Here is a 14,512-nt window from a genome sequence, read left to right as displayed (position 1 = left end):
TTTTCTGTTCCTCTGCTCCTCCTCTCAAGTGGAGGGAGAATCTCCAAGAAGCATCTTTCATCAAACAAAAAAGGACACTCAAGCAACCTTCCCCCATCACACTCGAGCTTTGCTGTGGCATGCCTAAAACATGAAGGACAAAGCATCAGCCACCTTGTATTTAATTGTGATGTTTAATAAATGGGAGTATGTCTTTAGATGAGAGACAAGCTATAAGAAAAAATGTTTTGTTTTGCATAGGTCGTTCTTTGGTTCCGATACTGGTGCAAGGGTTTTCCGGCAACAGGAAAGAATTATATCATTTGATCCTCCTCTTCCTGCAGAGCAATCCACTAATACCAGGCCCTGCCCAAACAACCTTACAGCAAATCATGACCTCAGGGGTTTGAACACACAGGTCATACAGCAGTTTTGAGGCCTTATTTGAACCTAGGTGCTCATAACCTTTGCTGCGATCCATACTTCACTGACTTTGGCTGGAGTTTTTGTGGGGAAAAAACTTCATGGTTTGGTTCTTCAAATTTAGTAATGGATTCAGTTCTATCACAGCATCTTTTTGTGAATTGGAAGGAGAGGGTTTTCAGAAGATATGGAAAGCATTTGTTTTCTTCCTAAGATTTTAATTTTTCATCCCTTTTTTGTTTTCACAGCACCTTGTCTTTTGCATAAAGCACCTGATTTCCTACTTAATCCCAGATCTCCCAAAAGATCTGAGAGATCGGATGAGGAGAGAAAAGTACCTGATTCAGGAAATGATGTATGAAGCTGAACTAGAACGTCTGCAGAAAGAACGGAAGGAAAGGAAGAAGAACGGAAAATCTTATCACAATGAGTGGCCATGATGCGGTGAGGAAGAAACTGCTTAAAAGAAGATAGGAATTCTGTTTATAAAAATTTCCTGGTTTTCTACAGTGGAGAGTGCACTGAAAGGAGTAGTCTGTCAATGTTGTGTGCACTTAGCACGTGTGCACTCACGTTTAATAGGGTGCATATTGTCATGAGCCTTTTGAAATTAGAGGTCTTGCAAGGCTTAGTCTTCTCCAGAGCTAATGTCAGCACGAGCAGACCAGACCAATGCTTAAGTCTCTGCACTCTTTCTGGGAAGCGCCCAGGCCCTGACTTCCATTCAAGGCCCTGAACTTCAAAGCAGTCATATATCTTACAGTGCTTTACAGAACTCGGTGATCTTATGGCTCGTTCTCACGACCAAGTTGCTGCTTCATAACCAGTGACTGCACGTTGGCAACACGGCCGTACTTGTCCACGTGTGTGGCCATCACCTGCAGCACATGCATGGCAACGTTGCCCTCTTCCACAGCAGACTAAGCTGTGTTAGCTTGCATTTACCATGAGTTAAGCTCACATATGTGGACCATTTCCATTACTCCAACAATATGGAAGTATTTTTTAGGAGGAGATGCTTGATCATGAGTCTAATCAACTGGTCTAACAATTTAGGTGTGCAGAAGTGCTGACAGATAGACAAGCATCTAAATGTGGCCAGAGGTATCTAATTGTAGGGTCATTTATTTGGAAATGATACTGTGAAAAGCTGGTAATATGTTTTAAAGATTTGAACAGTGCCTTTTCAGCTATAGGACTGTCTGGTCTCTGAAGGAAATAAATCAGGCTAGGGCATCTTGCCCAGAACTGCCCGTGTATTTGTATTGCAAGATCACATTGAGGCCTCATCAGGAGTTAGGGTGTATGATACACATAACAGAAGACAGACTGTGTCTTAAAGATCTATCTGCATGAGTAAAACAACCAACAGATGAACAAGGTCAGCAGAGCAAAAGAACACCATCATCCAGAATCTCTACATTTGTAACATTTTCTTTATTCATCCTTCCATTATCTATGAAGGGGTGGAGGGGAAAAATAAAACAGACTGTAGTATGAAATAGCTTGAAGCAGAGCAATTCCACACAGGCTGCAGAATTAGACTGGGACAAAATGAGCCACTGTCTATATCCTTTTGCAAATTCCTGAGCATTAAAAAATTAAAAATTTCCCAAGTCATTAACCCAAAATAGTGGAGTTGTAGGTCTGAAGACTGCAGAAGTGTTGGATGAGGCTCTACCACCTCTTGCCTAAAAGTGATAACACTACAATTTTTGCAGAACATGTAGTGGCATAATCAGCCACAACACGAAGGAGGATGTTCAAAAGCCAAGACTGTGCGAAGCCGAGCAGAAGCAAGCCTATGTCCTGGTGAGGATACAGCTAGATACAAAATACTGGAGCTGATCCATTTGCTTAGCCCCTTTCCAAATAACTGGAGCTCCATAAAAATTATAGTTTTCTCAGAAATCTTAAGGAATTGTGACCTTCTTAGTTTGCAGATATTTAAGAGGGAGGAAAATTCAGCAAGGTGTTTCTACAGGTTCTCCTGGAAATCATTCGATAGAAGGGCTAGAATTTGCCCTTCTGGACAGACCACACAATGCAAGACCCTACGGATGGATGCCTCAAGCTCCACAAGACATCAGGACCACTTGCACCAAGATCCCATATTGCCATATTAGATCTATTAACTTCTTTCCACTGCAAGGGAGAACTGTGCTATCTCCAAGCGGGCAGGGAAGGCTTTAATGAAAGGTACTATGGCTTGAGGAAGGAGAGGGGTGGAAGAAAATGTATGCACCCTCATCTCTGTAGCCACTGCCTGCCTACACTTTGCTTCCTCGCAGCAAGGAACCTCCTCCAGTAGTGACCCATGATCCTACGTGAAGAGGATAAATGGCACAGCAGTTTCCATTTATCAGGTGCTCCTGGCCCAAGCCTGAAGGTCCCGTGAGGCATCAAAAGCAATGAAGAAATTTCAGGAATAATCTGTTCTCGGTTGACTTGGTGCCAGACTGAGCAGGGAGCCCGACCGGTGGTTGTGGGGTGTATTCCTGCCTGGCGAGGAAATGAACTTGTTCATCTTTGCTTCAGCTTACAGCAGCTGTGGACACATCCCATGTGGGCAGTGGAGAAATGGGGATATTTCTGTCTCTGTAAATAGCGGGTGGGGATTAGACAACGTCATCCTCCGGTACGCACGTGCCAGATGGGTTCGTATTTACCATCCACCACAGACGTGTGTGTACTGCACTTGCAGTCTGGGGACTCTTGGGCAGGATTGCTGTGCAAAATCACATTCAGACCAAATTCACATGAGCAATTGGATTAGTTTGCATACCCTCTGTTTAATATCTAAAACAACAGATGACAAGAGCTTAGAAACTGTTTGCTAAGTAGTAAAGCGAGACGTGAGTCATGCATAAAATCAGTGTCACCCATATGAGTGTGAACCTTTGCAAACTCCTGCAGTAAGATATAGCTTTGTCAATGTAGATCTCAATAACTTCCGAGAACTGAACTGAAACCTCATAGAATATAAACTGACTTCCACTCCAGAGGAACCACTGCAATATAATGTGCCAAAACAAATAAACTGCAGCAGAAATACAATAGATAGTAATTGCTTTTGAGACTAGTTTTCGACATAGCTACATTATGATGAATTTTCATGACCATACGTTGCTGGAAGTTGTGTCCTGTTCTGCTCTAAATGAGAACACGAGTTGGCTGCTTACCAAGCTTGTGGTGAGCACTGTGCTGAAAGGGGCTCTGACCTGCCGGGCAGATCCCGAGTACACTTCTGTCACTTAATATTGACCAGTCAACGCACCGAGGTTTCTGTGCTGCTGGTCTGCTGAATAGATTTCCCTTGAGCCCTTCAGAGCTATCTAGCAGAACACTCAGGAAAGATGACCCCTTTTTATTTACTTCATTAATTTGGAAAATGTACCACAAATAAGAGGCTAATAATAATAAATGGAATTTTAATCACCTCTAGGTAGCAAATTTATGCCGTTCCCTTCTTTCTGATCTGATGATGGGTTTTGTTTAAACCTCCAGGTGACCGTCCTATATGTTGTTTACTTATTCCAGCCCCACAAGAGCACTACCTTCAAGGGAATGAGAAAAAATGCAACCTCAATGCATGCCACAGACATTTTACATAGCAAGCAGGACAGCACACATCAAAGGATTTACTGTGAAATCATCTTGCAATCAGCATAGGATTGATCTCCATAGACCACTCTTGACAGCAAGCATGTACTTCATGAGCAGTTACATGCCAGTTTTTAAAACCAAGGAAAAAAAATTGTATATTGGGACCGTTTTTCAGCCTGTTTGCTACGTTTTTTGCATTCTGTCCCATGTTGGTTTTACAGATCTTAGACTAAAAAATGTAAATGAACAACCTGGATACTTTGACAAAAGAAAAATCCTAGGTATAGAACATCGTCTGCGTTCGAGCCACCAAATACTACAACAGAAACCGTGTTTACAGATCACTTCTTTTTTATTTTAAATCTTTCTGAGAGGTGTTATGTTATTTACCATATATATTATATATATATAAAGTATATAGAGAGATTGTTTATTTGTAAATAGAAAAATCCTATGGAGAAGAATGTCAAGTTTTCACACTTTAAAAAAAAATCATCAACATAAAGCCATGTTTAATGCTTGTATAATGTGACGCAATAAACTTTAAAATAAATTATGCATATGAAATATTTGCTGCTTAGCATTCATGAGTTATTTTCTCTTTACCTGATTTGTTCAGCAAGCAAACAGAGCAGTCAGGTGGAAGCAAATTTAAGTGCAGGTGAAAAAAGGGACAGAATCTGTCACTGCTTTCTCTCCTTTGTGTATTCACATAGTCAAATATTGTTCCTGTTGTGGTTTGAGTTCTTTTTCTAATGTTCCTACTTGTTTTGTCTTTTGACCCTGCCAGATGCTGCATGTAATTCGGACAGTGTGGAGTGCTCCCACTCCCACGGAATTAATCAGTTTTGAGCATCCTGCACTTCTTTGTTCTGTGAGCTTTTAGGTGGGAGAGATGAAGGATCAGGGTGCAGGAGTGTGATGGAGACACCAAGAATTATCCTGCTGCTTTTACACAGACAAGGCCCGGTTTGAGAGTCCAACTAGCAGAGGACAGAATGTGACCCCAGAGAAAATGTTATTCAAAATTAATCAGTTGCTTTAATTAGTGATGCCAATTAAAACAAGAAGCATATAGAAAAAAGTAAAGCAGAAAGAGTCACTTTGTAGCTCTGCAGCAATTGTGGGAGGTTAGTTGGCAAGAAATGGGGTAGTTGCGGGGGTCATCTGCAAAGCTTAAGAATGTTTGTCTCTAGACCGCTTACAGCAAGATATTCTCCCCAGCGAAAATTCATCTTGATGTGATTGTGGACCAATAGATATCACCTAGCCCAAACTTGCACTTCATACCAAAATTAGAGTTAAATGACTGCTCAGTGCTCATATAGTGACTTCAAGCAATAAGTGAAGATAAGTTGGTCATTTACGTGTTTTCTCTGTTTTAAACAACTATGTGAATTCAAAGCACTGAGAAAAAAACTCCGTGGTGATACATTTTTTCACTATGATAACTGGGAAGATTAGTCTTCCCTCTGTGTACAAAACAGGTGGAAGTCACAGATCATCCAAGACAGTTTAAGGCAGTATCAATTACAGCGCAAACAGTGATCTCGGCACAGAGTGGTGCAACGAAGGCAACGCTGATGCTGTTTAACACAGCGGTGATCAGTCACCCTCCCAAAAAGCACCTTCAGATGGGAGTTCAGCATTTGTGCTGGGAGGGCTGTAGCCGTACCAGCAGGCTGACAGGTCAAGGGCTTGCTACAGGCTTCTGTTTTCTCTGCCCACAGCTTTCTCTGTGCCATAAAGCACAGGTACACAGAGGCACACCAATCCATTTCAGCACTCTGCAGCAGCATGGAGATATTTACCCTTTTTCAGATCTGTGGGCTGAAAGTACTGGGTAAGTACAAATTATTACGTTCCAAGGATCGAGAACTATTCCGTAGCACAAAATGCAGTATCTGCTTCTGTGTCATGAAGACAAGGCACAAGGCTGAATGAGCTGCACTTATCTTCTGAGACTTGAGAAGCATAGCCAGCTCATTCAGTCAGTGGCCTGGTTGTCTCAGAGGGACTAGGATAGTCCCAGAACAGAGACCCCTGTCCTGAATCCCAGAAGACTTTATTCAGGTTGCTATTGTTTGTCTCAGATCTTAGGTACAAGGACACAAGACGCAACTCATGGGATCTATCCCGCTCACTCACAGCCCTTCCGCACAGTGGCTTTAGACACTTACCTGGTCACAGAGCTACAGCAGAGGAATAGGAGACAAGGGGCTGGCCCTAAACTCTGCACTGGATCACACAAACCAGTGCTTCAGGCGGCCAAGGGGAAACCTGTCCCCATCACAGAGTTTTGCCCTGGGTTAGCTGATGGAGACATGCCCCTGGTGACAACCCCTTCGGTGTCTGTCTGGCCTGTACTCCTCTAGTAGAGGTCTGCTCCTTGGAGCCCATTTTTTCTGCCTAATGTTTTCTGACCCTGTCAGTTCATCTTATGCAGTCGATCATCAAGTGCCCTCTGTTACAGGGGCATGGAATAAATTGATTTAGATGCTGAAGGGCCCTAGTCAAGTTAGATAAACTAGCACTGTGTCATATTCCAAGTTACAGCAGCTCAGCACCTGGCACAAATGCAGCATAACTTTTGGAAAGCATTTAAGACATGCAGTCAGTTTTTCATTTGATTTTCAAGCATGACTGCTTTATAAGCTTCACAGCTCAACTTTCCTGCAGTGGCTTTTATTTTCCAACTTGCTGCTTGCTTTATTTCCAACTCTGCTGCTGTAGAGGAGTTTTAAACACCCATGTATAGCCACAGCAAAAAGTCTGCAGTACAAAACCAACACAGTAGGTCAGAGTCTGTTCCCAGCTGTACCAGAAAGCACCCAGGAGAAGGAAGCAATGGGGGTTTTCACCCTCCCAAACCACCAGTACAGTGCTTGGTCTGGAGCAGATGTGCTGTTCAGCTTCTCTTGGCAGCCCAGCCAGAGGATAAGCCACCTCATGCCCCGCAGCCCTGGAGAAGCCTTCACCAAACGACATCCTCTGCGATCCCTTCCCCGTCCAGGGGGATTGCGCAGCGGACTCTGCCTGCCTGCCTGCCAAAACACACGATGTGCTCTTGCCTGATCTGGACCGACCTTGAACGTGTATCCCCAGAGTGACAGCAGGGACTGGATGAACGCAAACGGCTACATGAGGTTTCAGCTCACAGCTCCGCAGATAACAGCAGTGGCAGCTGCAGATGCAGCCTTCCCTCTTGTCGAGCACAGCAACGAGGGCCCTCTTCTTGCATTAACTTCTCTGCTGCACTATGCCCAGCCCAGTGCAAGAGCAGTCCTAGGCCAGCACGCTGGGCATGAGGTAGAAGACTGCTGTGGTTCTGCTATACGGCATTAAATAAAAAGCCCAAATAGCTCATTTCCTTCATGAGGACCAGCTCTGTAAGGGCAAGACAGGGCAGAAGAGGGAGACGGGGAGTGAAGGGAAGGATATTACTGACTCTTGCCTCTACCCATCACCAAAGACACTGTTGAAGCTTCCAGCAGTGAGCACAGAGAAGGAGATGCAGGTAACCTGGGAACAAGTGGCTTAATAAAACCAAACACATACGACAAAAACGGCAAAATAAATACGCTCTCAGGATCAGTTCTACAAGGGAACCAGATGGCACTAAATACACCTCCTGTACTAAAAGAAGACCCACTGTTTCTTGCAATCTGATAATCTCAGCCCTAATCTCTTCATACTTTCAATGCCTTAAAAGAAAAAAGAAAAAAAAAACAAACCAGAAAAACAGCCATGTCTGGGGGAACAGTGCTCTTACCAAATAAAAAAATTACTCTGAGAGTGAACCAAGATTAAAAGCAGATATTTTCCAGGAAGCTCAAGAATAGCAGGCAAATATTTCACATAGAAACATCGCCTTAAGCCCTGTCACCAAGATCCAGAGTGAGAGTGAGGAAGTGCAAGAAAAACCTGATTCCTTTCCTGACTAATGTCAAGGTCGTGCAAGGGTGACAGTGCCACGAAGCTCAGCAGACACCTGCCCGTGACCCCAGCAGGGCTGGGAACTGACCCAGCACAGGAACGTCAGCAGTGCTTTACATGAACAAAACCGTCCTCCTGGGCTGACGGTGCCCCATGTCATATGTGAGGGCCATTGACTTTGTTCTTATTGCTTGCAATATCCATTTCAATGGGGCTGAAAGCAGGGTTGTCAGTTCCTTCGGCTGCCATGGTAAATGGTTTCCAGTTCAACACTTCCACTTTCTCTGGCTAAAAAACAAAAGACAAAAGCTGTGCTGTGGAGTGGAAGAAATAGTCTTCCTCTCTTTGACCTGCATGCAAGCAGAGTCAGGCTTGACATACAGGATGCCTTGCAGGAAAACACATGTTGGTTGCTGACAGAGCACAAATAGTTATTCATTGCAGTAGCTGGTATTTTTCTAGGGGCATGGAAAGTTTGTTATTGCATAAGGTACTAGTTGTGTAAAATGTTCTTGTCACATAAAATGTTCTTGTCCTGCAAAGTGTCTGAAGTATTTTTGGGTGTGCAAAGTTCTAATTGCTGTTTTCATGTCTAGCGATCTGTCACCACCAGGTCCTTGAGCTATTGACTCCCAACCCCTGGTCCTTACCCCATCTTTGACATGAAGAGCAGATTAACATGCATCATGGCTTTGATGTTCTAGTGCTGTTAAACATAATGATATGTTGAGCTCTTCATGGACAGGAAGTTGCTCAGTTCCCCCTGATTATTTTTTTTTAATCAACTTTCTGCATTATTTGTGGTGCCAACCACTTGTTATCCAGCTCCTAGCTGTACAACCAGGCAGACACTTGTTTCTGACTCCGGGCATAAAATAGTATGGCCATGGACATTAGCTTCCATGTGGGTGGTTTGGTTTTCAAAAGACTTCAGGGATTAAATTCCCAGATAGTGAAAACAGATGTTGGCCCATTAAAGACAGTGAATGACAATAACCGGACTCTAGTCCTGACATGGGCAAACAGCGTTACGATAGTATTGTAAAAATCCTTTTCTCTCCCTGGTGTTCATATCCAGAAGCTGAAATACCTGAGATCATACTAAAAGCAGTTGTCATCATGGAGGAAAAACATTTTGCAAACTGGACCATCTCAAAGATATGATCATTGCCTGTACTGCAGCACCCAAAAAGCACTGAACAAAGCTGAGCTTGAATGTTCAGCATCCTGATGATACTGTTTGAAAAGTGATCTATAGTTTATTTAAAAAAAAAAAAAAAAAAAAACCCAAACACACCAAATTTCCCCTACATTCTCCCTTCTAAGGGATGTTATTACCCAATAAAGTCTCCCCTTTTCTTACATCTTAGGGAGGGAGCTAGGAAACAGATACACTGACTAGAAATATTTTCTCTTAAACAGTAACCAAAGTTGCAAAAAAAATCCAGACTTTAGAGAACACATGTTTACAAACAAAGGAAGCTTTGCTGAGTCCAAAGTGTGCCTCGGGCCAGCTTCCAAGAGGCTAGTGAGGGAGTATTTTGGCAGAAACCTGGAGAACAACTGTCCTTTGTCTCAGCTGCTGCTCTGTTGTTCACTGAAGTCAAGCTGTGGCCAGACATAGCTTCCCTGCCTACACAAGCTCCTTTACTCCCACCTGCCTTGTGCTCTGCCACTGCCTTAAAGCAGTCAGTCATATCAGGCAGCATCAGGTGCTATTCATCCTGGTGGGAAAAAATAAGCCAGCGACTTTTTGCCTTTGTCCCCAGGAGGAAAGATTGATTTACATCAGAGGTACATTATTACACTTACTGTCTCAGATTTAGACCATGAGAAGTTGGACAGGAAATCTTCCTTGGTCAGCAAGAATTTACGATCTGTGTTCTGCTTTAGTCCTCCTGCAAAATAGGCAGGTTTCAATCAGCCAGGTTTCCACATGCAAATGATATGTCAGAGCCCAGCTATGGGCACCAGGCCAGGTGAGCAGGACAGAGTCATGCAGCAAAAGCCATCAAGCAATCACAGGCCTTAAGGATCATTTCTTTACAATGACGTATACCCTGCACCTCTCAAAACATAAAATGATCCCTCAAGGTCTATTTGAAATGCCTTAGCCATGTCCCAGAGTTTCCTAGATCCTCCTCAGATTTCTGACTGTGTAAAAAAACCAGTCATCAGGAAAGGATGAATCCCATACAGTGATATCTGGGACCACACTGCCAGTCCAGGAGCTCTGGTACCAAGTGCTGCCCTGGAGCCTGAGCCCCGGTCCTTAGCTCCCTGTCAGCAAAACTCCTGTCTCCAGAGTCACCAGCAATTTTTATAGTGGGGGGGATGAGTGTTGATGGGATGTTTGGGCATTTTTAAGGTATGGAAGATTAACCATTCTTGTGGGGGAATGTGTGTGGGAAAGAAAGGAGATGCAGGTGTTAGGAATTAGCTCTGATTGCCACCTGAGGCTTAAATGGGCTCTTGTATCACAAAAAGCAGGGTGGCAGTGTGGTTGGGTTAATTCTTTGAGGGTTTTTTTTTTTGGTGGTTTTTGTTTTGGGTTTTTTTTGTTGTTGTTGGTTTTTTTTGTTTGTTTTTTGGTTGGGGGGGGGGGGGGGATTTCTCATCTGGATTTACTGAGTTGCCCAGTTTTCATGCTTTGTTTCATGGCTCACAAATGACCTGGTCACAACCTGGTAAGAGGCAAAATTTGCCTACAAGCATCACTATAGCAATGGGAAGAGCTTGTGATGGGAAGAAAGGGGAGAGCAAATCCTCTAGAAACTCACAAGGAAAAGAAAATGGTAGAGGTGTAACTTGTGCTTATTAGTTGCAAGGCACAGGGAAGCTAATGGAACTGAGTTTGTCTGCTGGGTTTGGAGTTTCATAGTCCTGAAGTAGGTCAGACTAATAGGTCTGAAATCTAAGAGCCTCAAAGATGAGGGCTGTCATAGGAATCTGGCTGGGCATACTGGGGAAAGCTGTGAGAGCAGCTGCTTTTTTGCTATTTCTGCCATGCATGAGGTGGATGACAGGTGCACTTTGCATCTCACCTAGATGCAAGAATAGTGAGGCCATGGGCTGGAACTGAAGTCCCCGCTCTTACCAGTGAGGTGTTGCTTTTTGCCCCTTGCACAACTAGTATAGGGAAATCGAGAAAGAAGCTAACACAGCCATGCACAGGGTCTGCAGCTCTTGGGTACGTGCTTGGGGAATGTGGTGAAAAGCATGCACTGTACAGGTGCAGGTAATAACCCTTGAGTGCTCTGAACTCACTCAAAGCAAAACTGCTTTTGTCCTCTAGAAGCATGGGTGTATCTGCTTGCTTGGAGTTGTTGCCATGTTCAGAGACAACCCTTAAACCTCCAGCCCCTGCTGGCATCTAATAAAACAGGAAAGAAAGATGTCTTTTTTTTGGTTGTTTTTTTTTTTGCCCCTCTGGTTAAAAAACTGCTGAAACTTCTTTCTCTTTAGAAATCTGAAGTAACTTTTGCTGCGAGCAGAGACCAAGAGTGGGGTGCAGAAGGGCTGAGGGGAGGACATGACATTTAGGATGGTAACCTTTACACAGTGTTTGCAACAAGGTCACGGGCACTTCTGTGGCAATGACAGCTCTCTGGTTCGAAAGAGATCTAAGAGACATTCAATCACAGCTCTGGAACTAGTACCTGTTAGGAGGCTGGTAATTATTCCCACAGCTACTGTGATAAGTGTCCCAAGTGTGCTGAAGTAGAGATAAGACAATGAATACCAGTTGTCTGCTAGGGCAGGCCTGAAAAAGAGCAGAAAAAGTGTTAATCTGTGCTTTCCTATTCCAAGAAACTTGAAAATGTTTTCTGTTTCCAGACAGTGTATAAATACCAAGTTTTCTGAACCAAGTGACCTGGTAGTCTTGAACTACCTCTGTACAATAAAATGTGCACTGACAATTTGTTCTAAAATTTGCAGGACAAGTTTCTTCATATGGGAGGAGACTGGTCAGTACCGTGATGCAATGCATGGGACAGAGCAGGTAAAACAGGACAGTCCTGTCTCTGCTAGGAATCTAGTGCAGAGCTGAGCACTCTAGCTATCCAGATGAAGGGATAACTTCTTTAGAAGGGGGGACATTATTTAAAGGAGGAGACCAAAAAAAAAAAAAAAAAAGGTAGGAAATCAACTCTAAACAGCCAGAAACAATAGGGCAACTGTCACAACTCAGGTTACACCTTATTTTGTTCTCCCTGATAATGTGCTGTCTGTTGCAACAGTTGCTTCCCCTCAGCCATGAGCAATGCTGGAGGCCTGGTGTGAGAGGTGTAGTATATGAAACTGGATGTTGGGCACCCATGTGTGTACCAGGGTGTATCTGTTGATTGTACAGTGCTCTAAGGTGTAAGGATTGGGGATCCCTAGAAATGTGTTTCTTCGGCTTCTTTCTGTTCCTGCTGTTCACTATATTGTCATTCATAACTGTTACACTTAATTGTGATTACCCAAAGTAAGACATATGGTAATTGCAGAGGGCAGAAAATCCTTTATATTTTGCCCATTACACAGATTATGCCCACTTCTGAATTTCCTGAATAGACCTATTTCTGCACAGACAAGCTGTTGTAGGTGGAGCTGTTAAACTGGCAAATTGCCCTTTAACTGCCTACTACTTTAATTCATGTGACAGACGATGGAAGTTAATCCAATAACTATAAATGTTATGTTTTCTTTAACACCGTGGTTCCCGGTGAGGCATATCAAAGCCTTTGGACTCAAATATTGAACTGAAGCTTTTCAGATCAACAGGAAGATTCACTTTGACTTCAGTTCTGGGATAACTCAGACAAACTTCACTCTGACAGGACAAAAAAAAAAAAAAAAAAAATCAGAGAAAACTGCTTCATCTTAAACAGCCTGGTAGGTAAACCAGGGAGGGACAGTTACAGTAACCCAAATGCTAGGCAGATGTTTGTGTTGCTTTAAAACAAATACATGCTTTGTTGATTCCACATGACAAACTTGTATACCTCTCTGTAGTTGGTGTGTTGGTGATTCTTGTTAATGGATTTACTGTTGATGTCAAATTTTCTAAAGATATGTTACAGCCTGCAGTTGAGAGATATAGTGGCTTGGTCCTCTCTGGGAGTGGAGGATAAATCTGAGATCCAATTCCAACCCAAAGTGAAATAACAAAGCCACTGACAAGACCCACAAATGCACCCTGCAAAACAGAAAACGAAACTTGGATTTACATGAAAAACAAAAGTATATTTGAAAAAAACAACACCTAGATGAGTAGGAAACAGCCAAGATAATCTAAACTGTAGGCTCCATAGCAAAAATGAAATATATGGTTGGGGAAGAGCAGTGGAGTTTACATCATTCCCCTTTTGGGAAATACAGCGTTTACTCACAGCTCCTGAGCATACCTCTTTATTTTGCCACTATGCCTTTACAATCAAAGGATAGCTTTGGGCCGCGTGGTATATAGGAAAATACTGCTTTATTTGAGGCCCTCCTTGAACAAATACAGAAGCAATTTTTCCTTTTTCTCATGTGATCTGTTTTTGCAAGTCTCTTCTACTTCAGGGTTGGGTTTTTCTTGGCTGACAGCTAGTGATTTTTATTTTATTTTATTTTGCTTTTTTAGTATATACATAAAAATTGCAACTGCAAAGAGGTAAAGGTTAATGATCAGTGAACCTTACCAAATAGCAGTCCTGTGACACTAACCCATGGACCATATTTCCAAAGTTCGTCAAATCTGTTTTTTGATGGAATAGCTTTTTCCTCTGGAAATGATACTTTCACAATACTGAAGCACTCTGAGAACGCCCCAGTTCAGCTTGCAAGTGCTTGGGCCCCATTTTCCCAGCCTGACCCCCTTTTGCTCAGACAGGCCAGCATCCTCTGAGTCTACTGGGTGTTCAGCTACATCTCAAGACACATTGTTCCCTGCTTCTAAAACTGCGTTTTCCAGAAATCCTTGTCAAAGTTTCATTTTTATTCAGATTTTCCCCCACCTTTGGTCATGTAAATCTCTTCAGGGGATGGAAATTCAAGTTCTTATACAGCCCTGTTCATCACTTCCTTGGGATAAGGATGAAAGGGAGCAAGGGGAAATGTTCTCATGGAAAGCATCAAAGACATCTCCCTTACTGCCCAACATAAAATTACTGGGGGGAAAGGGGAAAGGAGATGCCCAAAATTATCAATGAATTTTGGATGAACAGGGCTTTAAATTTCTACTTACAATTGCATTTGCAAAGGAGCAGAGTATTCCCAAGGCAAACAGTCCCAAAAGGGGGCCACCGACCATGCCAAAAATGCTGAGCGCTGCCTGAGGAAGGAAGAGAGTCTGCTATCAGGTGCTGTGCAAGAAAGTTAAAGCCTCCAACATGGTAAGAACGGAAGATGTTGAGAAGGAAATTATGAGGGTTTTTTTTTAACTGGTGTGTGCTCAGCTGGCAGGAGTCGGTATAGTTACCAAGTGCTTAAAGCACAGGCTGAGCCATGGGCTGTTTGAGGCCAGTGCCCAACAAAGAATAAAAACTAATCTCATAATGGTATCCAGCAATTATTTTCTTACATAATTCATGCTGGG

At 43.1% G+C, this 14,512-nt stretch overlaps 2 protein-coding genes across 11 annotated transcripts in view; one reads left to right on the top strand and one right to left on the bottom strand.

Moving 5' to 3' along the window:
- The window catches only part of ANO4 (anoctamin 4), a 211,002-nt gene extending 206,427 nt beyond the window's left edge, over window positions 1-4,575 (top strand). For 8 of the 10 annotated variants that reach the window (XM_030002886.2, XM_030002885.2, XM_030002894.2 and 5 more), the window contains one exon: window positions 651-4,575. In XM_030002886.2, the coding sequence (XP_029858746.1) occupies window positions 651-842 (192 nt within the window). In that variant the 3' untranslated portion in view covers window positions 843-4,575. The remainder of the gene's footprint in view (window positions 1-650) is intronic. The other 2 variants (XM_030002891.2, XM_030002890.2) reach the window with 2 other exon arrangements.
- The window catches only part of SLC5A8 (solute carrier family 5 member 8), a 29,721-nt gene continuing 19,550 nt past the window's right edge, over window positions 4,342-14,512 (bottom strand). Inside the window, exons 11-15 of the mRNA XM_030002895.1 lie at window positions 14,162-14,248; window positions 12,936-13,129; window positions 11,604-11,707; window positions 9,757-9,842; window positions 4,342-8,232 (exon numbers count right to left, since the gene is read on the bottom strand). Coding sequence (XP_029858755.1) covers window positions 8,101-8,232; window positions 9,757-9,842; window positions 11,604-11,707; window positions 12,936-13,129; window positions 14,162-14,248 — 603 coding nt within the window. The 3' untranslated portion in view covers window positions 4,342-8,100. The remainder of the gene's footprint in view (window positions 8,233-9,756; window positions 9,843-11,603; window positions 11,708-12,935; window positions 13,130-14,161; window positions 14,249-14,512) is intronic.

This window comes from Aquila chrysaetos, chromosome 26 (assembly GCF_900496995.4).
Source record: "Aquila chrysaetos chrysaetos chromosome 26, bAquChr1.4, whole genome shotgun sequence".
NCBI classification, from domain to species: domain Eukaryota; kingdom Metazoa; phylum Chordata; class Aves; order Accipitriformes; family Accipitridae; genus Aquila; species Aquila chrysaetos.
This window is presented reverse-complemented; position numbering and strand designations above follow the sequence as displayed.